Source organism: Lampetra planeri, chromosome 4 (assembly GCF_965212315.1).
Source record: "Lampetra planeri chromosome 4, kcLamPlan1.2.h2, whole genome shotgun sequence".
Taxonomy (NCBI): Eukaryota; Metazoa; Chordata; class Hyperoartia; order Petromyzontiformes; family Petromyzontidae; genus Lampetra; species Lampetra planeri.
The window spans coordinates 26,276,481-26,302,885 of NC_136110.1; the positions used below are offsets into that span (position 1 = coordinate 26,276,481).

General features: G+C 44.3%; 1 protein-coding gene across 2 annotated transcripts in view; it reads right to left on the reverse strand.

Moving 5' to 3' along the window:
• LOC144717871 (laminin subunit alpha-1-like) overlaps positions 1 to 26,405 on the reverse strand; it is a 141,344-nt gene that overhangs the window by 98,628 nt on the left and 16,311 nt on the right. For both annotated transcript variants that reach the window (XM_078593612.1, XM_078593611.1), the window contains exons 2-3: positions 6,554 to 6,724; positions 5,369 to 5,481 (exon numbers count right to left, since the gene is read on the reverse strand). In XM_078593612.1, coding sequence (XP_078449738.1) covers positions 5,369 to 5,481; positions 6,554 to 6,724 — 284 coding nt within the window. The remainder of the gene's footprint in view (positions 1 to 5,368; positions 5,482 to 6,553; positions 6,725 to 26,405) is intronic.

Here is a 26,405-nt window from a genome sequence, read left to right on the forward strand (position 1 = left end):
CAAGAAGACGGATTGCAGGCGGTCGAGGTGCGCGAGCTTCCCAGGGTGCACCGTGCTGCAGCGACTCGATTGGCCGAAACTCTGCGCAGTGGCGACACCGGCGGCGTCTGTTCTCGTCCTCGCCGGGCGCGCGATTGGCGCGAGGCTTTGCGGCGCTAAAGAACGGGGAATCGGACGCCGCGTGCGACGTTCGTGTTGTTTTCTGCGGTTAGATCAAGGCCGTAGCTATGGAGTCAACATTGGGGGGGGGGGGACCAAATCTTCAGCCCCAGAAAAAAAAACATTTTTAAACGAATTTCCTGCAATTTCCTGCCTAAAATATTTTAAAAATTCACTAACACATAGGACGGACTTTTTATTTCTTTTTTATAATAATGTCTAATAGTGTATTGTATTACATTGCTCTGGTTTTTTTCTTTTTTTACCTTTTCTTGTTTCATTGTGTGTAATTGCAGAGATTAGGGATTAATAAAGTACAACCATAACCACAATCATATAAACGGAAATCTATTTTATAGCAATATATTGGGGAGGGGGGGCATTTTGAGCATATTTAAAAAATATACTAAAAAAAAATAATATATATTTGGGGGGATGTGTCCCCAAATATATGTTGTCATTACGGCCTTGGATTAGATCACTCCGTCCACCTTTTCGTTCCTGTTCTAGGATATAAAATATGATGTTTAAAATGAAAAAAAGTGTAAAGTGTGATACTGTGTTGGCCGTGATACACGCACATTAAAATTATAATTGACAATAAAATCAACTCATTCATCAATAACACTGCCCTTAAGAGTCAACCGCTGATATTTCAGGTAATAGTCCTGCCATTAAAATGTAACATTAATTTTAAATCGATGAAATGCGAATGCTCATGAAAAAATGTATCTCTAGTCAGGGGGGGGGGGCGGAATCACAATAATGAGTCCAGTATTATTTAATATTTCCAAGTTTTGATTTAATTTCTTTGCAACAAAGATACCGCGTTGCTGCTGCTGTTGTTGCTGCTGATAGTGAAGGTGCCACACGATCTACAATCACTAACAACAAAGCCCCAATGTTTAACGAAGACATTCTCATGCTATAAGTACCAAAAAGCTTTTAAAAAAAAACTATGTTTAGGAACCACTGTCACAATCACACTATGGAACAAAGGGCTGTGCACTCAGCCCCTACCATCATGACAGCCTAAATTTCCCTTCAGTCAAGTGCAGCATCAGGTCACACGGTTACACAATGAAGGTTTGATGTTTTTTTAATGCTCTCAAAAACTACATCGTTTTGCTAACCCGTTTAAAGTCAATGTGGGGCGGGGGGGCCTCAAGGTCTTTGATATGTTTCCTTTCCAGCCGTTCACAGGTGTGGTGTGCGCATGTGTGTGTGTGCTGTGCGTGTGTGGTGTGTGTGGTGTGTGTGTGGTGTGCGTGTGTGTGGGGTGCGTGTGTGGTGTGCGTGTGTGTGTGGTGTGCGTGTGGTGTACGTGTGTGGTGTGCGTGTGTGTGTGGTGCGTGTGTGTGTGGTGTACGTGTGTGTGGTGTGCGCATGTGTGTGTGTGGTGTGCGTGTGTGTGTGGTGTGCGTGTGTGTGGTGTGCGTGTGTGTGGTGTGCGCATGTGTGTGTGTGGTGCGTGTGTGGTGTGCGTGTGTGTGGTGTGCGTGTGTGTGGGGTGCGTGTGTGTGTGTGGGGTGCGTGTGTGTGTGTGGTGTGCATGTGTGTGTGGTGTGTGTGGTGTGTGTGTTGCGCATGTGTGTGTGTGGGGTGCGTGTGTGTGGGGGTGTGTGTGGTGTGCGTGTGTGATGTGCGCATGTGTGTGTGTGGGGTGCGTGTGTGTGTGTGGTCACCGTTCCTCGTTTATCATGGGAAAAACAGAGCACAACATTTTGGTTTTCCTGCAGTGCCAACCGACTCTTGTTTCACAAATTACTGAATATTTTAGTTTTTCTATCACACTCGGAACTAGCGTACCTAGCTAAGCCTTTCCTTGCAGTGTTCCTTCATCGCAAGGCCCGCTGGCCACTGGCGCCCCCCCCACAATACACAAAGTGTGAAAACACCACCACCCCTCATCGACGCGCTGTCAAACCAAATTGTTTCAAATGTGTGGGGGGGGCTCACACATGTCTTATTGGCGAAAGTGCCCCCCCCCCTCTTAAAATGCGTGAAGAACAGTGCTTTATTTTAAAAGGTAAAGGTACAGCCCGGCAATTACTTGCTGGCAGAAGGACTTCCCCTAGGAGCTCTCGAAGGAATGTTGGTCTACTTTTCCAAGCCGGTCAAACGTCTTGGAAGAGGTGGGCGCGCGCACACTTGACCCCACTGCATACGACCTGCCGATCGATTAACTGTGATGCACCCATTTATAATGCCGAGTCGGACAGAGGCTTTACTAAAGTCGCCCATTGTTTAAACAGCCGCGCCGGGAGGTCGAATCGAACCGGCGACGCTCTGGATTGCAAGTCCAGTGCGCAACCCGTTGCACTGCTGTGGCAGCATCCTCTTTGATTGTAAACCAATACGAAATAATAACAGTTTGCCAAATAGACAATCGAAAAAGATTAACGTATCCCTGGAATTGGAACAAAAAAAAATATTGCTCAATCTCCTTCAATCAACTACTTCATTAACCAAAGAATACATGGACAATGCAGTAATATGCAAGGTATATCTCCGCAAAGGCCTGGAGAGATTATAAAGCAACACACTATTTCAACCTTTACTATGTTAAATTCCTTGATTATTAAAAAAAAACTAAAGCGGAGACAAACAAAGAGCGTGTGTGAGGAACAGTCCCCGTCGCGAGACGCTCATCGGACGACTCCCACGTTGCCCGTCGGCCCGAGCCTGGGCGCATGGCCGCGTGCGCATGTGGCCGTCACGCTAACGAGCGTCGACAGCTCCATCACGAGGGCTGGAGGCTGCGTCTGCTGCAATCAGCCCCGGGGATTAACGATGGGCGCTCGGTCACCAACCCGCCGGCGATAGTGCCGGGAATCAGGGACCCGACTGGAATTGGTCCGTAGCGGACGTCACGTGGCCGAGCTCGCTAGCGCGCTCGTGCCAAGGGTTCGCGCGGATCGAATCCAGAAGAGAGAAGGGAGAAGGAGGTTTTCAGGCTGGATGACCTGGGTGGATTCCTGTCTGGCTGGGTGCCGCGCTTCAAAATGTTGCGTGCGCGATGATGTCACCCGCATCCCGTAGCGTCGAGCCGGGTTCGTGTGTGTCGTGCTTCACCCCGGATGCGTATCCCACACAAATGTGCCGCACGCTCTATTATGCTGTCACCTATCACTCTCAAACGATCGTACTACCATACTAAATGAAAACAACGGAGGGAGCTCCGTGGGTGGGAAAATGGAGGAGTGAGGAAGATAGGAGGAGGAGATGGACGGGGAGACAAAGGGCTTGCAATGGAGAGGAAAGAGAGAGAGAGCAACATGGAAAGAGGAGAGCACAGGGAAAGCGATACTAATAATCAGTGGGAGGGAGGATTAGGGGGAGGCAAGAGAGATTGCGCTGGGAAAGGGAAAGGGCGGATGATGGAGGGTGAGAGGTGAGAGGTGGAAACGGACATAGATATGGGGGGGGGGGGGAAGTGGAGAGAGGAGAGGGGGTCAGAGGAATTGAGTACCAGATACAAAGAAAAAACTATAAATCGAGATAAATTGTGATATACAGTACAGCGAAGGCAAGATGCAGGTGGAGAGAGACAGGGCTTTATATCAGAGTACATTTTTGCTGGCTGGCTAACTGGGAGAGAGATGGATGTGCAGCAACATCCAAAATGTGTGGCTTCCTAGTTAACCATGAACAAAATACGTGTGCCAGCATCGTGATCCACATTTTGGTGAATTTGATCAATTACCCTCAAATTACTTGCTCGCAATAATAGCTGCTGCAACGCTTGGCGAGATGCACCTGAACAAAAAGTCACGTGACTCAGCGAGACCTTCCCGAGTAAATAAGTGTATCAGGAAAAAAAAATGTGAGCCGCCTATCCGTGAAGCCCCGTGGCTCCTAACTTGCTGGCCGATTTGTTTCCACCATGTTAGAAATTCTTTATCTACAACAGCAGGAATGCTGCGTGCTATCATCGCCTCTAAATATCACACGATTCCTGCATCTATGCGAAACTGGCCCGTAGTTCTTCGCTACGCCGGTGGATAACTCCCTGATCAGTGAGATTGTATGGTAGTGGGGGAGGGAGGAAGAGTGAAGCTTGGTATGCAGTTATTGCTCACATACTGCTGAGGAAATTGAAAAAAAAACTGAAGGTGAATGATAAAAAATAAAGTGAACTTTAATGGATTCATGGTAGCTAAAGCATGCGCGTGACTCTCATTAAGTGTGACATTGGAGAAAAGTCAATCTCTGCATTAATCTTCTAAAATATACGACCGAAACCACACGGTTCACTCGGTCAAAACCTAAAGCATTGCAATTAATACCTAAAGATGAAACTCCAGTCCCTGATGGCCTAGAACACTCTTAAGATGGTCCCCCTTCACTCATCCCGTGTGGAATTGCGACCAGGACTGTTGTGAGTAATACCTTGGCCAAATACGTAAAACAAACGAGAGCTGAATAATTTAATAGGTAACCACAATACTACACATAGGCTGGGAAAATGAGAAAAGTAATCTATCCATTTGTTTACAATAATCATATAATTTACTTGGCGCAGGTGAGTTGCCCTTTGCAAAGGCTTGGCCATTTCCATTAACGAGTGTTGGGCACGTGCCCGGATAAAAAAAAATCAATCATTGCAAGGGGATACGTGCAGAGAGTTTCAAGAATCCATTTCTGTTTCTGACGTTTCAGAGCCGCCTCTCACAGCCCAAACCTTCAACACTTGGTGTTCACAGGCAGTCGCCAATGCAAGTACCAACACCAGGCTCAACTCCGCTGCGCTTCAAAGCAAAGTCCTTCGCAAGTCATTCTTGTAAACCAGCTTAAGGCTGAATATTTCTCACCCACGTAAACAAATACATTCAATCAATCAATCCATGAAACACGTGCATGGCCAATCTGGTAACATGTCTCAGTAGTTTCACTGAATGCTGTTACTCCGATTCTAAACATCAGATGAAAAAGTTCAACACCACTCATTGGCTGCCTCTAACTGCCCGGAAAACTGTAATCTGGCTGCGACCAATGACAGGTGCAGGTACCCTTGATGCTCGTACAACTTTCTCCAGTGCGTTTTGGGGAGTGCCGCGGCAAGTCCGGCACAGCGCCCAGCGTCTCGCTCCACGTGTGAACGGACGCAACGCCGAACAACAAGCGCCACAAGCCGAAGATCACATCGCGAGGAAGAAGAGAACGAAAAAAACCCACACCTGTGTGGCAATAATGCTCGATGTCTCACCTGTTGTAGGTCGAGCGTGATGGTGACCCAGTGAAACTTCCTGCCGTTCTGTATGCTCGGGCTCTGCCACCAGCCGTTGGTGCCGTCATTAGCGTTTGTAATGGGGTGGCGCTCTGCGGTCAGATAAACACGCGAAACAAACTGTGACCACAATGCAGCGCGGCGGTTCCTGTCTGTGCGCCATGCAGCAAGGGTTAAACACTACGTGTGTAGTTCGGGACATCAATGGACATGGCATTCTCTGGCTCTGCTTTGTTCTTTTCACAGAAGAGGAAGGCAATCTACCTTTTTACATGTCATGCTGTATATGACTTCAAGCGGCACTTATATATAAAATTCACCATGGGCTGAGATCAATTTATGATGAAATATCATTTATGGTCGCATGAGCATGATAACGTATGCAATTTTTTGCCCTGGTAATAACATGCAATTACATATCTTTGTTTGTATATTCCCAGTAAAGCCTAGATCCATCTCAAAACAAATTTGTTTTCTCGAGTCCTGTATTGGGTGGTTTGGCGTTGCTGCTCGATGCTTCTGGAATCCCCCCTGCTGCCCATCTACAGCTTAGTTCCCTCCCTTCACTCCCCCTCTGTATTCCCCTACGAGACCAAGATGCAGAGCTGAACTTTTCTGGTACCTCTTTTTTACGTGCGTGTGTTTATATCATTAAACTATACAGCTTACTTGTGCCTGTGCTGAACTTTTCTGGTGCCTCTTGCTCTCAAGGGGGGGGGGGGGGGGGCACTGAACTCCCTTGTAAGATAGCCGGGCTAACAAATCAAAATAACCTTAAAACTCTATTTGCCATGTGGGAGTAGACCCAGAGAAAACCCACATATACCAGGGGTAACACTCCAAACTCCACAGACATATTCAAGCCTTATTTTCTGTAGTACCATCGCCTGGCTACCCATTTCAAACTGATGTTGATTACAATAAACTAAAACAACTAAACAATAGCAGATTACATTTAAATGGATCCGGTATGTCGTAAATCTGTATAAACAAGACATGCAGAACTAAGTGAACATCTATAGAAAATAACAGTTTTACCCCACCGGGTGTAAGCTGCGAATTGGTCACGGCGGATACGTGAGATACAGGACGTCGCACACCATATATGCACGCAACATACCTGCACGACTGGTGTGTTTAACGATGAGCAATTGGTGGACCCACCGTCAGGGATGTGGCTGTTTAAGTTGCAGACGCGACACTGGGAATTGCGGTTGGGCCGGCCTGGCACGTGCTCCACCAGCTTGCAAAAAATCTCGGCGCTGTTCTCACCACACGTGGCATTGGCATGGATCTTGGCGTTGGAGGCCAAGTTCAGGATGGCCGGGAAGAGGCCTGATGGGAACGTGGAGAAAGAGAGACAGAGCAACACAGATAAATACAAGTTCGACTTCAGCACGATATTCACTTCAATACTTAAACATATGAATGATTGGAAGAGGTCTATATTTGGCAGAGCAATATGAAGAACACTTCAGGGTACAACAAGGCCGTACGCCATAGAGTCAACATTGGGGGGGGGACAAAATCTTCCAGGGGGTCTGGGGGTCCCCCCCCCCAAAAAATATCAAAATTTGAAAACGAATTTCTTGCCTAAAATGTAAAAAAATCACGAACACATAGGATGGACTTTTTATTTATTTTTTACAATAATGTCTAATAGTGTATTGTATTACATTGCTCTGTTTTTTTCTTTTTTTCCTTTTTTTGTTTCATTGTATGTAATTGCAGAGATTAGGTATTAATAAAGTACAACCATAACCACAATCATATAAATAGAAATCTATTTTATAGCAATATATTAGGGGGGACATTTTGAGCATATTTGAATATGGGGCGGATGTAATATAAATTATAATTACGGCCTTGGAATACAAGGCCAGATCCCAGGAAATTATGAGTTTTGGAACCATAGTAGCTGAGCACAATGTTATAATATTTGAGATTAAAAGAGATTTAATTAGACTTGCCATTCATGACGTACACACACAAATTAACGCAATTTGCACCTTTCTTTGCAAGTGCGGCGTGGTGCATATGTTAGAATATTAGCCACCGTGGAATTTAGGAGTTGCTGCGGACCGAGGTGCGTCGAGCAATTTTTACATTTGCAAAAAGTAGGAATGCAGATTGTTTCTGTATCGTTTCATTGTACTCCGTGTAGCTAATCTAAAAAAAATTACGTAATGCGAAAGGAACAAACAGGAGTACCAATATCAGCGGCTTGTGGCTAGCCATCGAAAAAAAAGTTAGCGCATCGCCCGCTTTCAGATGCGCTTCTGTGGCCGTCTGGAACGTTCTTCCATCCGATATGAGGAAGCCTCTGGAGCTATGCACATTTCAGTCTCGATTGAAAACTCATTTGTTTAGAATTCATTCTTGTGTTTAGTTTGTCGTCCTACCCCCGCACCTCCAATTGGCGCAGTTAGCCAATCGGAGGTGCCAATCGGAGGTGCCAATCGGAGGTGCCAATCGGAGGTGCCCATCGGAGGTGCCAATCGGAGGTGCCAATCGGAGGTGCCAATCGGAGGTGCCATGCATCAGTTGCAGAAATCGAGAAACGATTCTCAGCGAATTCATGATGTCCCTCGGTGCCTTCCAGGTTCAAAGGTCATGCACAATGAGTGAGCAATTCATTAAGTCCCCCCCAGGGACTTGTTCCCACGCTGTACCCAGCTGCGGCTGTGTATGGGGGCCATCATTGGGACGGCCACACATGTCAAGTGACCCCTTCATACATTCTTACTCACAGATCAGAATCAACGAAATGGAAAAACTCACCTAAACAGGGAAATATAAGCTCAATGAAATCATTTTAAATTGTTCAACGGAAAATGGACGATACCACGTTTTCAAAACAGAACATCCACAACGAATGCTTTCCATGTCATGCTGATGACATTTTTAACCAAACACAATGTAATAGCATGATCGTACATTAATGGGCCTATAGTAAAACAGCAATAAGATAAACAGTCACACATTGGCACATGTTACCAAGTACATGACGTTCATGAAACCATTTGTAAGTTAGAGTCACATGTGGACGTTTCATCATTGACGTATTTTTAATATATAACAGAAAATAGGCAGTTTGCATTGACAATTGTCAGCTATGCTTGAGTTACTTGTGAGTGCACACTTCACTGTTGAGTGTCTAGTGAAATCAATACGCACGATTTAGCATGTATTTACCCAGGAGGTTGGGATGGGAAAAACTACGTAAAGATTCATATTGGATATTGCATATACTCAAAATGCACATGCATGCACATACATCCATCACATATACTGCGGTGTTATTTATGTAATATAATCATCATCTTCTTGGTTCTTTCGGTAAAGTCACGTAGAATGGAAATAATAAAATAATAAAAATAAAACATAATAAAATAATTCTAACGACGTTTCGGCCACAACGCAAGCAGCCGTCCTCAGGTGGAGAGCAGGTCTGTCGAGAAGACCTATGCTCAAGCAGATTGGCACCAATCTCTTCTGTCGCCAAGACATTCTCTGTGAGGTAACTCCTCTCTTTCCCTGCTCCTTCCATTTTTCAGGACACACTTTTCATTTCCCTGCTCTTGTTCATCCTACATGTGGGTCCAAATGGTGCCAGTTGATTTCTCATCACTGCTCCCATCAGGTGAAACCTCTTTCTTACTTTAACGTCCATCACTCTTTGGGTGCGGCTTAGATGCAGTATCCTTCTGTAGCAATACATGTCGAGTGCCAATAGCTTATCTCTTTCAGTTTTGAAATCCTTTATATTAAGTTCACTTGCGCGCTTGCTTGCTTGCTTACGACCGTGCAAATCTTTCGGTCGTTTTTTAACCCACTTCCCGTGATCAAATCGAGCTGACATTTTGCACACAGACTCGTTGTGCGTGACAATTTATTTTCGTGAAATTTTTTTCCCAAAATTTTACACTTTTTAGGTAAAAAATTATATTTAATTACCAGTTGCTTAATGGTGGCAGGCAATCATCTTGACCCATAGGTGGCAGCCATCTCAAGCCAGAGGACGAGAGGACTCTAGCCGCCCGTTTCAAAGACCAATGTGGGCTGGGTTGTGGCCCATTGAACACGCATATAAAGGATTTATAGTGAAAAACTTTGTTTTTACGGGTTAATTTTTTAAATGTCCAAGTCCCTCGCAAGCGTACAGGGCTGCACTGAACACGCATGCTTCTCGTTCCGCTTCTATGCCCAGAAAAGCCTCTTTTTTTCCAGCAAGATTCTGCCAGGATGTTTGGCCAATCACCAGTTTCATTGCGAGTTGTCTGAGAGATGTGAGGAAAGTGGAGAACTAGGAGGAGACCCGTGCGCATCAGGGGCAGAATGGGGTCCTCCTCGCAGCGAGGCGCAAGCGTTAACACGGCACTGCCACCCAGCTGATCACGTGGCATCAATTCAATTCGAATGCATTAAGCACTCGACCCGCCACGGTTCGGAAAAACTGCACCCCTGGTACACCTACACATCGCAAATGCGCCTGCATGCATATTTACCGACCGTAGCACGCACAGTACGTAAGAGCTATGCACACCTGGATAGACAGCAAATAGTCCACCGCCACAGACTTTTTGGGAAAAGTGCTGTTAGTGAGCACCTATGAAGGCCAGCATGGCACACGAGGGGGGTGGGTGGCCAGCACCACGCCCGGCCGCCTTTGTCTTGTGATGTGTAAGGTCGAGTCGACCTCGGGGAGACCCAAGACCGGATCAGATAATAGAATTGTCACCTCGTATTAGCCGCGAGCGGCTTTCGTTGAGCAGTGCGCTAACCACTGCACCACCGCTCCCCCCCCCTACACACGCGAGCACGGAGGCTACTGCTGTTGTTTACGTGTTAAAGGGAAGTACGAAAACCCACTGAAAAACAAACAAATAACAATTCTACTTTGGAACCAGCAAACACTGCTTTACCTGGAAGCATTGCACGCTGTCAGAGAACACAAACCATTGCTAATGTTCACAGGAGCAGCAGCAGCGTGCGCATTGTGACTTGATTGCATTAGCACCTTTCCACAAACATTGCACCGACGAAACGCACGAAAAGGCTGCCAGCGCTTTGAAAGCACCGGAAAACATTCTTACCCCCCGTCCACAAAGTGACGGTGTAATTTTTTTTGGTAGAATCCCCCCTCGGTTGACGTTTTTACGAGATCGGGGGGGGGGGGTGGTGGGTGGGGGGTGGCCTTTCGTTGTGGCCCGTAACAATCGTCAATGTGTGCAGAGAGTGCAGGACTGATGGCGATGTGTTAGTTCGTGAAGGGGCCGCGTGTGACTAAACACACCCCACCCACACACCTTCTCGTTGCACCAACAGCGCGCTCGAGGATCGAACGTGAAACGTGCGCTACGGCGTAAGCGCTCCCCCCAAAACAAACACTTCCACTGCGTTCAAATGAACCTCGCATGATCACAAGACCGAACCCTAATCTGTTACCCGAGGTATTTCCCAGCCAACACGGGGTGGAGCTGAATGGACTTTGGCCAGTGGCGTTTCTTGGTCTCTGTTTTTTCTCTCTCTCTCTCTTCTTCTTTGCTGTGAAAGAAATCCATTTGGGAAAGCTATACCCTGGCGACAAGCTACTTTGCTTAAGCCACGGAGGTATTCAGCAGCAAGTTAACTCTTGCATTTGCCGGAACGAGGTGGTGGATGTAAGACGATTGCATGTGTGTGTGTGTTGCGAGCATTATGGGGAGCGGTGGTGTAGCGGCTAGCGCGCTGCGCTATGAACCCGGCCACCCGAGTTCGATTCCCGCTCACGGCCAACACCAGTGACTATTATCTGAACCCGTCCTGGGCCTCCCCTAGGTCGACTCAGCCTCACATGAGTACCTGGTGCGGTGTGTAAACATCGCCACTAGGGAGACAAAGGCGGTCGGCGTGCTGCTGGCCACCCACCCCCTCGTGTACCGTTGCGGCCTTCGTAGGTGCTCGCGAATAGCACTTGCCCCTACAGTCTGTTAAGGCTATATGGGGGATCTTTGTCTTTGTTTGCGAGCATTACATACGCATATTCTTAGGTTTTTTCGGTAAAGTCATGTAGGTAAAAAAAAGTTAAATTAAAATAAAATATACATACGCACTGGGTTACGAACCCGGCCCACCTGAGTTCGATTCCCATCCACGACCAAAAACAGTGGCGACTATTTTAATCGGTCCAGGGCCTCTCCTTGATGTGGAAACGTCAGCGCTGGGGAGATAAAGGTGGCCGGGCATGGTGTTGGCCTCCCACCCCTTCGTGTGCCCCTCGTCTGCCATGCCCAGCCTTGATCGGTGCTCACTGACAGCACTTGCTCCAAGAGCCTGCAAAGGCTACACGGGGTTTTTTTTAACTTGTGCAAGCTTAAGTGAGGGAGTTTGTAGTAAGTACGATACAACCGTGCCATGAAACGAATGTGCATGACTGCGTTCACCACAAAGTTAATGCTCCCGTGTTTCAGTGGCGATGGATAAAGCTCCTTAAACATGATTACACACATACCTAGCAAAAGCAATATGATACTTTTCGATTTAAAGCTTTCGTGACTGCAGGAATTCATCTTCTTGGTTTTTTCGGTAAAGTCACGTAGAAGGGAAGTAATAAAAAAATAAAACGTATTGTTTTATGTTTTATTTTTATTATTATTTTATTATTATTTTATTTTATTACTTCCCTTCTACGTGACTTTACCGAAAAAACCAAGAAGAACAATATGATACTTTTTGGCACTGAGAAACGAGGACCTACAAAAATACCCCATGAAGGTTTTTAGCTTGTGAAGTTTTTCTTAAACTCGTATATGACATCTCCATTGCATACACATTATTTAGTATTCCAGTCTTGGAAGAGTTAATCCGACCGGTACATTTTCAACGCATATAAGCATGCACACCAATTTATTTCAGTTTTAAGATCAGTGTTTGACGGAGATGTGGATGATTGTTGGCAAGTTTCTGTGAATGGGAAGAGTTTTGATGCGTAAAAATGTAACAAAAAATATTTTAACGTGGAAGGTACTTAGTGGAATGTTCGTTGAGTGCTATAATCGCCATATTGGCTCAACAAAAATAGTACAGTCACGCCTTTAATTACAACGGACAAAATTTTAACAATAGAATAAAAACATTTGAGTCAATAATTATTATAAACTGGAGGTTATTTTCACTCATAGGGTAGTCAAATGACAGGATCTGCTTACATTTCTACTTTGCTAAACCCATTCAGAATATATCATCCCCCACCATCAGCACAATTTAGTAATTCACCTGCCATGGAATGTGATGCTAAAGCCAAAAATGGGGGCGCAGATCACTCATAATTGCAAGTACTGTGAGTTGCAAAAATATATAAAATCGGGGTGAAATAAGGACGTATACAAACACTGATCGTTATCGATTTTAAGTTAAATTATACGTGCAGGTCTAAGACTCTTCCTTGTTTAATCTTATATAAATATAAATGTTGTATATAACAGTTTCACGTGAACTTCTAGTAAAAAAAAAAAAATTGGGAATGATATTGTGACGATGAATTTAAATAAGTAATTACATCAGGAAGAGACGTATTATTAGATCCGTAAAAACAACACCTTAATAAATGTTTCCTGGATTCATTCATGTATGCTTAGTTTGTGATAGGAGACGTGCGATTCTTAAATACTACATCTATCTTTTTAATACCTCAAGGAGGGTTCTAAGACCAGCAAGGGAGCAATTTAAAATTAGCCTCCATCAGTGACGAATCTGGCGTAACCTTTGTACCGCGTGACAAACACATAGAAAATAAGTACTATGCATGAACCAAAACTTAGACAGCTTCACTTCTCTGTAAAAGCTAAAGGTGCAGCCCTGAAACTGCTTGCTCTAGACGCTGTTGGCAGAAGGGCCTCCCGGAGACTCGGGGGAGCTCTCGAGAAGAGGGCCTTTGGCCTACGATTGCAAGCTGGTCAGGGTGGGAGTACCCACCGTAACCAACCTGCTGATCAACTGCGGCGTACCCATTCCTACTGCTGGCTGGACAAGCAGTAGTGAGGGGATATCATAAACTTGCCCATTGTTTCAATGGCTCTGCCAGGGGATAGAATCGTCGGCACGTGGATGGCCAGTCCAGCGAGTTACCCGTTACACCACGGGTAGCATCCATCGTAACTCTTGTACACGAGCCTTTGAGTCGACGGTACTTTACACGTTGTGTACAATGCTCGCCATTGTAAATGTTATAGGGGTGCATTACTTTGTTCGGAAAATATATGCGGAACAATTTTCTCATCGCAAAGGCCAAATACATGGGTGGTAGCAATATGAAAATGATAATGTAGCGGAGCAGTTTGTGGAATGCGCCGTGAATAATAGAGATGTGCAGGTCGCATGATTCATTCAAATGAGGTTGTTGAGACAGAGTCACATGCTGATATTGCGCTTTCAATACACAGTACTGTGTCCGTATTGTTTGTCCATTGAACAGAAAACAATCCGCAGTACACTATATTATAGCCAACTCTGTCTTAACCAACAAAGTGTGCTCATAATCCTGTAAAAAACACCATGAAAGAAAGAACAATGGAAATCCACAATTTAAAGCATTGTGTTTCATCCAAACACACACACACAAAAATCAGAGGATCTTCGAATTCCTAATTCTCAGCTGCCAAGAACTTAATTACGGGCCATAAGTCTCCAGTGATGGAGAGAACTGCACAGCCTCTGTGTGCTGCTTGGCAATCAGATGGGGCATGGGTCCAAGCGTCAACCATACTTGATACACACTCCGTTATGAAGTGGCGATGCCCGCTCTCTTTGCGTGTGCTCGTGTGTGTGTGTGTGCCCGTGCGTACGCATGCTGTTCTTGTCGGGCTAGGGAGGAGAGGGTGGTGTCGAATAGGGGCAGTGTGTCGGTGTGCGTTTTGCCATTGCCTTCACACCGACGTATCTGGCATAAAATGAGTGTCGCCAGCGTTCAAATGATCAGATGAAGACCTACCATCTTAATGTGCCATTATGTCATCGTGATAATGTACAATGCCTGGAGAATCATATTGGCACATGCCATTGATTCAAAAGGTCTTCATATTGCAGGGATTGAGAAGCAGAAACGTAGTTGACACATTGCACTATAATGCCAGTGACCCGAGTTCAATTCCAGACCACGGCCAACACCATAGGTGGGTCGTATTTGAACTATTCTAGGGAAATTCCCCTCTACTTCCCCCACCCACGCTCCCCCCCCCCAACTACCCACATCCCCACCCACCCCTCTCATCAACCCGCACTGACCAATGTGATAAAATATCATCAAACAACCCCCATGATTGACATCGTGTGGTATGGCCTTAATCCAAGGCTGAATATTGTCATTATGAACATTAACTCCATAACAAGTTTTTCATTGACCTTTTGTGACTCATCAATAAGATCAAATTAGTTTTTTTTAAACAGACACTTGAATATATTTGTGCTTATCCAACAACCTTCATCAACCACCACCAGGATTGTGTTTGCGATAACAATCTTAATTTGGAGCTTTCGTGACTGCAGGAATTACTCTTTGGTTCTTTCGGTAAAGTCACGTATAAAGATAAAATAATAAATTAAATACGATAACACACATTTCTAAAATGTGCCTTCATCAGCCCCAGGCTATAATTAAGTCTGCACAAAACCCACTTTGCTAATGTACAGCAAATTGCTACCTCGAAAAGATGCTCACCACTGAAGTTAAATCCCGTTGCCCCATCACTATTCCTTCTAAACAAGTCTTCTGGATTCCTGAGATAAAGTCTTCTTCCCTATTCATTGAACCGGTCGCTAGGCAGCAGGGCCCTGTAATTTACACACAGAGCCGCCAAGTCACATTCAGTCAGCATTGGCAAACACTGCGAATAAAAGCCAGAGAATGGCCGTCAGTCTGACCAGTGCACAAAACAAGTTTGAATTGCCAGCTGACCAGCCCATTACGAGAGACATTCTCTTCTGCTTTGAGCTTCTGCGGTAGGGAGAAGATAAGTCTATAGCAAGCGTAGCCATTCCGTTGGGTCTCATTTCAAAATGGAAGCGCAGTCAGTGTCTGGGATGGAATGGAACGCGGACAAAGAACAAAGTGAAGACAATTTTTGAGAGGATGATAAGAATCATGATTAGGTAACCTGACAAGCTCCCAGATGCAAGTGAATGACACGTGCCGAGTGAGCCAGCGCTGCCATGTGCACAAATGCAATTGCCGCCCAATTACACGCAGGCCAGGCTCGCCTATATTTGGAAATCCAGCGGTTAAATCCATAACGACCCACCAACATTTTTCGATTTAAAGCTTTCGTGACTGCAGGGATTCATCTTCTTGGTTCTTTCGGTAAAGTCACGTAGAAGGGAAGTAATAAAATAATAAAAATAAAACATAATAAAATCAAATAATTCTCACAAATTATTTGATTTTATTATGTTTTATTTTTATTATTTTATTACTTCCCTTCTACGTGACTTTACCTAAAGAACCAAGAAGATGACCCACCAACACATTTTAAGTCGAGTGCGGGCATTTATGACAACAAAAAGACAACGCTGAACTTGTACCTTGTGAGTTTAACACGTAGGCTGTCGCGGCCAATCGCATCCATGAGAGGTTTTTTTTTAGTTAGATCGCGTAAAAAAAAACCTCTTTTGGACGTAACTTGTGTGTACAATGCATAGTACACAACAAGTAGCAAGTTTAAAACACGACATTGTTCACGCAATGGCCATTGTTTTAGCGTTAAAACACACTATTCCAACTATTTATGATCTTACTTTAGAGACAGACATACAAATAAAACATATGCATAGAGAGAGCACGCGTGCGCAGTCATACCTCAAGGCAAAAAAACAAGAAACTAGGCAAAACACTTGACGCTAAATTAAACTTTGGTGGCGCAAAGTGATAGAGGTGAGATGAAAGCTGAGAGCCCTGGGGGGCTTTCCCAAACACGCCAGCACCATCAAAGAGGGACACAGCGAGCACGCAGCGTGGGCCTCCTGTCTGTGTAACACGACGTGACGAGCACGAGTGAGTGTGTGTGGGGGGGGAGACACGATCTTGTTTGGCGATGGGCCCAACTCGTGTTGACTCCACGCTCCCCCAACATCAGAGGCACACTGTTTCGTGCCGGCAAAAGCGGCAATGCTGGTTACCGATTTAATCTCCTTTTTTTTTATTCTTGTGGATACCCCCACTGGGTGTTGTTTTTTTTGTCTGTGCATTGAATGAAAGATTGTGTGTTTTGCCGTTTTTTTTCATAGAAAATGTTCTCCCCCAATCATACGTTTAAGACACTGCTGTAAAATATAAAGATGGTAAAACAAGAGGGTGTCCTGGTCAGAATAAGTTATTAACCAGGCATTATGTCTGGAGATAAAACCGTTTTGAATGCCACCTTCATGACTTGTTTTTTTTACAATTTACGAAATGTTGTTCTTCTTGGTTCTTTCGGTAAAGTCACGTAGAAGGGAAGTAATAAAATAATAAAAATAAAACATAATAAAATAATTCTCACGACGTTTCGGCCACAACGCTGTCTCCCCGACAGACCTGGTCTTCACCTGAGGACGGCCGCTTGCGTTGTGGCCGACACGTCGTGAGAATTATTTTATTATGTTGTATTTTTATTATTTTATTACTTCCCTTCTACGTGACTTTACCGAAAAAACCAAGCAGATGAATCCCTGCAGTCACGAAAGCTTTAAATGCGAAATGTTTGCTTCGTTTTTTTTTTTAAGCCGGAACATTACAGAGCAGTGAGAAATATTCCAGGACCTAACTCGACCTGGATCTTTGACACGCACTGAAGTGTTTGGAACTGGCTACCCAACTTTTTGATGGGGATTACATAACACAACACGTAACAACACAGGGGTGTGTTTGCAGATATTTTTTCACAGGGGTACAAAAGTGCATAGGGCAGTCGCTGGCCACTGAAAATAAAATGCACACCTGTGTGCGATCCTACAGCTGCAAAGGCATATAACACAACTCCGTTCTGTGTCTCCACGTAGAAATACGATTTTGATTAATTCCATCGAATGGCTTTCTCGAAAAAAACTATATCCATCGGCATTTGTCGAAGCGGGAAAACTGTGGACCGATTTCATCAGCAGTCAGCATTGTGAAACATCGAACTCAAATTGTAAATTTACTCTCCACACACCGGCGGCCTGAAGTAGTAACGAATTGGCACGTTTTGTTTACGTGACAAACCTTATTAGCTGGCTGTGTAGGGTGGTGGTGGGTTCCTAGACACATTTATATTCCTTCTAGATTTGAAGCTTTCGTGACTGCAATGATTCATATTCTTAGTTTTTTTCGGTAAAGTCACGTAGGTAAAAAATTAATTTTAATTTTAATTTTTTACCTACGTGACTTTACTTTTAATTTTTTACCTACGTGACTTTACCGAAAAAACCTAAGAATACACATTTATATGTATGCGATCTAACCCAAAAAACCTTAATTATGAAGTGCTGCTGGGTTACCAGATGTTATCGGCAAGAGCACTCCAACTAAATTACGGAGTGCACATTCCAGTAGCATCGATACAGCAGTTCACCTTCATAAACATGTTGTCATATACATTTTTCAATATTTACCTCCTATTGGAACATGTCCTCAGTCAAAACCAAAGATTTGCTTCAAACATTTTTTCCTTGTAAATAAAAAAAATTCCAACAGTGACTGCAACTGCACGAATGCCATATCGCCAGGTTCATCCTCTGCAACACGTGCCCCCCTTTGGTTTTGAGGCATTATCATTAAAGGACCTCTTTATCCTTTTAAAATCTCAGGTCTCACCCCACAGCACTGTCTCATATGCAATCACTCACATCCAAATGGCCCAGCTGAGCACACGGAGATGTTTGCACTCTAAACACATGGAAGCAAGGGCCTTTATTTTCGTTCCCAGAGGCAGCTGAGAGCATTGGGGAGGGCTTGGTGACTCCATATGGGGGGGAGGGGGGGTGCGGGGCTTTCCTTGGACGTTGATTAACCACAGATGATTAAAACCACTCGTATCTAAACATGCAATGAATAGACCAATATTATTCCTTGTGTGCTACAGGGTTATCTTTGAATTGCCATTTTGTTGTGCTTTTCTGTGTTGTGCCCGTGCATGATGAACGCGGTGAATTGGTGCTCATTGAGGTTGTTAGCATCCCGTTATGACGCAGGCAAGTTTGCTCGAGACAAAGTTGTGCTTTCACTACTTTGTTTCTTCTCGCGGGGAAAGGAAGATGGCATTGCGATCTTGTCTCAGGAGATGGTGTGGAGCGAGCCAGGTTCAACCGAGTAAACCAATTGTGGCAATTGCGCCATACAATGTCAAATATAAGTAAATTAATGCCGTTAAAATGAGAATGTCTATTAAGCTGTCAGAAATCCATACCATGCTGTACAATGGTGTGTTAATTGGAGTCTCCAAACCTTGTTAACTCTCTCTAACGTCTCGGTTTGCGTGCTATGAAGGGCCGTTGTCAATGAGCGTGCTTTTGTTTTTGTCCAATGTAGAATGGTGTGACGGTATCCACGCAGGACTTGCAAATCCAGAGGTCACGAGATAAATTTCCTGGCGTTGCAGTCGGGCAACATTTTTAATCTCCACACCAACCTCCCCGACTCTGTCGAACCAGCAGCATCGATGGACGCATCCCACTGACGGTCAATCGATGTGTCGCGTGCGGCGGGGTAAAGTGTAGGTACTCACACATCTCCCGAGACGTTTGGCCAGCCTGGAAGAGTAGGCCAAATTATACCCTCGTGGCAGCAGTGGCACGATTGCAAGGCTGCACATGAACATGTTGTAACTTAGAACAATGCATTCTGCTCAAGTGTCTGTGCCTCACTATATCTATTTTTTCCCCGGTGGTTTATAAATAAAGCCAACCGTGTGGCAAATAGAGACGGGGCCATTCTGTTTATGCACTCTTGTTGTCATTTAAAAGAAGAGGAGATAGAACCCAAAAAAAGCCCCCCTGCAATTTATCAGATGTTGTTAAGAGCTGGTGTGGGAACAGCCACAACCAGCGTTGTGTTTTGACGGCAACGTTACAGTGATAAAACACCAGGGCTAGCAACATGCGTCTGCCAGAACTCGTATCTCACGTGAGCACACCTCTCCGCTCGCGTGAGCGAGAAGGATCATCTGTAAAAGCATTCGGAGATTTGTCCAAAACACTTGCTTGACGAGCATTAAATAAAAACGAAATGCAAATGCCACTTCCAAGCCCCGGTCCGCTCGTGTGCCGAAATAAAAACCGGATCCGTTTTCAACAGCGAACCGAATGCATGAACGAGATTAAGCAAAATTAAATTAAACACTTTTCGATTTAAAGCTTTCGTGTCTGCAGGGATTCATATTATTGGTTCTTCCGTTAAAGTCAATAAAACAATATGTTGTTTTATTTTTATTATTTTATCATTTCCCTTCAACGTGACTTTACCGAAAGAACCAAGAATATGAATTAAACACATGTGATCATTGATAGCATATCATCTCTGATTGACTGTGATTGCGCTTTGCAGTGGAATGTTTGTTTACATCAGCTGATAGAATCATTACTCTCCACCAAACAATAATGACAACTTAGTCCTTGACTATGGCTGACACCCAAGACCACACATTTTATACTCCGTCCGCGTACAAAAGCAAATCGTAAATCATGTTTACGATTCTAATTCTCCGTCAATTCAAACCAGCCAAAGAGCAGCATTAATGCCTGGAGCCATCATCTTCACCCGTAATGATCTCTCCGACCTAAGCATGCTGTTGCAATGAGCATGCTTAGGTTCGAACACGCATGCTCATCGCAACAGAATTATTGGAAATACACACCCACTATAGCAGCACAAGCTTCAGTCGTCATCCAGCACTTTCAATATGCAGCTCCTTTATTCCTGGGTCTTTTCAGGAGCCAAATAATCCGTCACACAATAGCTACCACAACGGTGCAGTGCACATCGTGAAAGACTTGCCTGCATGATTTAACCAACAGCTTTTGTTTTGTTTGCTTGCTTTGTTATTGTGTTTTTTCAGCAACAGCATTTATGGTTACCCGCTTAAACAGAGAGAGAGAGAGAGCTGCGATGGCTAGGATTTAAGTGCTGTACTGTACGAGCATATTGAATTAAAAAACACTGACTACCACAAACACGCACGGGCATTTAGTTACACGTCTTTGTTACAAGCTGGTGCTGACGACGATTGCATCGAGCGAGTGCTTGTGCACCACCTCCAAAACAGTCCCTCGTCACCGTTTACTCTGCCGATTGGTCTGCTGGAAACCGTAAATATTTAAATGCATCCTCCCTTTTTAAGGCTTTCGTGACTGCAGGGATTCATCTTCTTGGTTCTTTCGGTAAAGTCACTTAGAAGGGAAGTAATAAAATAATACAAATAAAACATAATAAAACAATTCTCACGACGTTTCGGCCACAACGCAAGCAGCCGTCCTCAGGTGAAAACCAGGTCTGTCGAGGCGACAGCTTGCGTTGTGGCGTCGTGAGAATTGCTTTATTATGTTTTATTTTTATTATTTTATTACTTCCCTTCTACGTGACTTTACCGAAAGAACCAAGAAGATGCATCCTCCCTGTCACGCAACCCGGACGAGTGTATTCTGTTGAATCCCGTTGCATCCGAACATTGTTGAACGAGGCCAACTTCGTGCAGTGGCCTGTTAAAACATAACGCACTTTACTGGACATCCAAAGTCAATACAGTCATCTCGAATATGACTTCCCCTTTCAGGGCAATGTAAACCCTAGTCGACACACCTCTCCCAGCTCTGAAGAATGGATACATTTATTTTCCATTCTAATTCCGCTTCTGGATATCAAAAATCCGTTTGAATATGGCACTCGTAACGAGGCCGATTATCAGCAATTACTTCGACTGTTCCACCGTTCTTTTATCAGACACCTGTGCGGTGGAGGATTGAGGCGGGGGGCAATCATTAGCATTTTCAAAGAGGAGGGGGACACATTCCAGACTCTTCAAGCTATAAACCCCGGCTGCCTGGAACGCACCTGCTTTGGCAAGTTGCCCCGATGCAAATTGACGGCCCTAATCCTCACCCATTCTCTCAGATCATCATCCTGTGACCAATAAGCTACTTGTCCTGCGGCACGCCTGCTATCAGATGGGCTTTCCTTCTGCAAACCGTGTTCTAGGGACTTCCGATATTTTTCAGCTGTAGCTTGTCGAGCAATGAACGGCAACATTTACTTATTTTCATGGTGCATTCAAGGGAACGTTCTGCAAACATTATTAGCATGTAAAAACTCTCTTAAGCGATATTTTTAGGTCGACCGATTCCATTGTGTTGTACGACGTCTAGACGGTAGTTTGAGGAGTGCACTATGAACCGGCAAATCGGTGCTTGATTTCTAGCCACGGGTAACATCAGTGCCTAGCGCTACACCTGTACCCCCACCCCCCCCCCCATTTTTTCATGAACCTGCACTGAAAAGCGTGATCAGTGCAAGAATGGTATTTGAATTACCGTGTGTTTTTGTTGTTGAAAGTATGCATTGTGTATATGGTGAATTATAGAAATGTCTTCTAAAGCCCACATAGATCACCGAAATATATCGAGACACAAATTGGTTGAAAAAAATATAATTCATTTGCTCAGCGGAACGACACATTTTCCTGTAAGAGAGTATTTAACACTTCATGGAATGAGTGAGGTTCATCCCTTACACACCTTACCGGTTCACATCTCAGACCTCTCTGAACCAATGGGGAGTAATAGACTCAGTTGCGTGGTGTAACAGACTCAAACATTGCCGTGACTTAAAACAAAATTCCTTTTGGAATTAACGCGATCGGCCACCTCGAGAGAGGCCTCGACTGACACGTCCAACAAAAAGAAGTTCCCAAGCCTGAATGGAAACCGATTTCAATCCAAAGTACAAATCTGCGGAGCTTTCGTACACACTTAAGCCCATTTCACATCCGACCTAAAGTGTGCCGCCTCAATGGAGCTTCAGACATCACAGGCAAGGCAAGCACCTGTACAGTTTCTCTGCTCATTCCGTCACGACCCAGTGGCTCGGATAATGAAAGGGTAGCAGCTCATGCTTTATACGCCTGCTTGGAATGGCACTAAAGAGCGCACGGGCATGTGACTTCTAAAACCATCAGCAACAATTATCCACCTCCCCCCCCCGCCCCAGCGAGATTAAACCGCTGTGGATGGGAATTGTGGTTCGTACCAATAATTCTAAAAAAAAAATTATGATCTGTAATCAGATCATGATGATCAGAGGTAACTGTTCAATTGCGCCCCAGCTTCTTATAGACACAAAGGTGTTTTATTCGGTTTAGATGGTCGTTGATTTTGAAGAATGATGTGGTAGAAAGTTGAGATGTTGTGCTCATCCCCAGGTATTGCACCTGTTCTCCAATCCTCAGCTTCCAGTTGCAGAACGAGTAACTTAATTGAAGCCAAAACGAGGCCAGCTGCATGCAGTAATTTGGTAATGGTCAATTCACTGTGGTCCTCAGCATCTCAAATTCCCATCCTATGGTTACACATTTATTAACCCCTACACTCAAAGACCCACGCGGTCCTCACACACACACACTTACACAAACACCCCCCGTGTAGCCTCAACAGACGTTGGGAGCAAGTGCTCTTAGCAAGCAGCGCCGATGAAGGTTGGCATGGTACACGAGGGGGTGGGTTACTAAAACCACATCTGACCGCCTTTGTATCCCAAGTGGCGATGTTTACACAGCACATCAAGTACTCATTTGAGGCCGAGTCGACCAAGGGGAGGCCCAGGACCGTTTCAGATAATGTATGCATGTGGGAACTTCTTTCGCACCGTACGTAGCCAAACGTGCTTATCAGAGGTGCGGGGGAAGGACAAAGTAAACACAAAAATAAAAAGATTATCGTCACTGGTGTTGACCATGATCGGGAATCGAACCTGGGCCACCAGGTTAGTAGCGCAGCGCAATAACCGTTGGACGACCGCTACCCACACTCATGCACACACACTCAAAAACCACAAAAACGCATCACCTCTAAAACTATGACCCACTCTGCCGGAAATCACTGATCCTGGCTATGGCATGCATGACCGCTGCCATACAATCATTCACATGTTGACATTTATACTCGGCAGCGTGGACGGAATGATACCTTGCTGTGTTCATAAGCAGAGGGCAGGATAATGCTGCACACTGAAGACGACATTGAGTTGTTTTTGCTTTGAAAAATAAATAAATGAAGAGAGAACTTGAACAAAAACTAACTTTCACAAAAAATAAGGACCATGCAGAAAGCTTCCTCCAAGCATTTACGGTTGATGAAGTCCATTTATAGCTCATGTAGGGACCGGTGAATAGATGAATGTAGGTTTTTGCAGTGGCGGTGTGGTTACCATGGAGACTTGCTTTTGTACTCATGGCTAGCTCATGTCCCAAATACAACAGGCCACGACTAAAAAACGCTTTAAAAAATGTACTTGCTACCTCCTATAGACAACTCCAAAAAAGTCATTTGGTCAAAAATGTACCTGATGGCATATAAAAAAAAAATTTACGAAATAAGGTCCACTGAGCTATGTATATTTTTTTATTAGAAGCGACCTGGCCACAAACGACAGATCAACAAAGTGGCTTATCTCGTGGAAATGTATAGCGGTCAAATACTCCTAAACGCATGTTTATAAATGTGGAGGGAATAATTGGAGGACCCAGAGAAAAATCCATGCGACCACGAGGAGAACACACAATATAATTGTTAGCTACACCCAAACCATCATCACCCGTCATGATCAATCCACTGCTGGATGAAGGCCTCCCTAAGCTGCAGCCATCCTAACGCCGGTGCGATGCACCAACAACAACAACAACAACTCATCTACCTAGCACCTGTGTACGTGAGCCGAGCTCCTCATCTATCTCTGCTGTCGATGTTTTCTCCGGTGCATCTTCTCCCGTAGCTGTCACTAATGACCAACAAATTAAAACTCCCATTTTGCCTCGCCGTATTGTGTATGTAGAACTTATTCCGCACAGTGCATAGCCAACCGTGCTTTTTTTGTGGTGTTCCACTACACGTACATAAACACACGCGCGCACATGCGCACACGCGTGTACAGAAACACGTGCGTGCATTTACATAGACACGTGTATGTTCACTCGTATGTGTGTGTGTATCAGTGTAGTGGAATGCAAAAAAAAGCACGGTGGTAATTGCCCTAATAGACTACGAAATGGCATTCAACTCAGTGGAAATTGATGTCCTTATACAAGCCATGGCAAACAGACGTCATAATAAAACTTGAATATGATGATGAATAATACAAACCATTTACAACAATGCAACGGTTACACCGAGGAAAAATGAAGGCAGTCCTAACATATATATTTTCATGGGAGTTAGACACGAGTTATTCACAGGAACATTAGAAACTGTTGTCTGAAATTTTGATTGGAGAAACAAAGCCATAGCAATATATAGACAGAAAAAAAATCACTCTCAAATTTGCTGACGATTCACTGCAACATCCAATGGGAGTGAAAGACAGGAAATGTTAGAGGAACTGAACAAAGAAGGCTGAAACTACTGAACAGAGAAGGTTTGCAAAAGTTGTGCTGAAGACGAATGCAATCAAAATAAATATCATGTAAAAAAAAATCAGGTTCCCTATATCATTGGATATATTTGTTAGAGGGACACAATATGTAATATAAAAATACCATTATATCACTGTGCCCACACATGCTTTCTTTAACAATATAAATAATAATTACAACTCAGTCTTTTGTCAATCCACCACTGGATGAAGCGTTCAAGCAATCTCAACCATGACTGACACACAATTTCAATGGGATTTGCTTGGCTATATTTCACCATGATGTTCGTGCGGGTTGGTGAATAGGCGGGGGGGGGGGTCCAAAATGGTTTGCCACTCGTGTTAGCCAGGAATCGAACTCAGGTCGGAGGGTTCAAAGTGAATTGCTCCTGCGCCAAGCACGATACGAGCGTGTGCCTAAGTGAAAACTGCGAAAGTTACAGCTCACACCGAGTGTTGCAAAAATCAGCAAAACCTCATATTTCCAATGATAAGATCAGTGGAATAATAGCGCACTTCACTGCCTGGTTATTATTGCCACTACCAAAGGAACGCATGTACCCATTCAGACCGCAAATAGGTAGATGTCAATACACTCTGTCTCCTGTGTCTGTCAGGCAGTTCAGGGACTTAATACTGGATCTTGAAAACATCAAGCCTGAACCTGTACGCAGTTGAAAGTCGTTCTTATAAAAAAAAACGGGGCCTGTGTTTGTTTTGCTGAACAGTTCATGGCAACGTTTGCCTGAAGACCAGGGGACACGTGTTTTCTCTGCACACATGTTATCTTCAACGGATCACCAGCTCTGCGAGCACAAGCCACCAAGCAGCCCATCAAATAACCAGTGCGCACTGAGATTCCACGAACGTGTCTATGCCCACATGTATGTGTGCCCCCTGCACCGGTTTTCCCAGGATTGTTCTCTTGTCGAAAAGGCTGCTCTCCTGCTAGATTTGAAGCTTTCGTGACTGCAAGGATTGATATTCTTAAGTTTTTTCGGTAAAGTCACGTAGGTAAAAAAAAATAATTAATAAAAGTAAAATAAAAATAAAATAAAAATCACGACGTTTCGGAAGCTTGTGTTGCCTCCGAAACGTCGTGATTTTTACTTTATTTTTTATTTTACTTTTATTAATTAAAAATTTTTACCTACGTGACTTTACCGAAAAAACATAAGAATATTAATTGGCTGCTCTCCTGGCTAATCTGCAAGTCTTGTAAGGACATTAAAAGGCCGGGTTTATTTTTGTCAGGTTCAGTAATAATAATACTACTCCACTCAAAATAAAACATTTGCAATTCACCCCTCTTCCAGTATTGTGGGATTATTCTTATTCCCATTATATGTTAGTCCCACGGGCCAAATCAGAAATTGTTACCACCTAAAGTAGCAACACTTTGGTTGTAGCCAT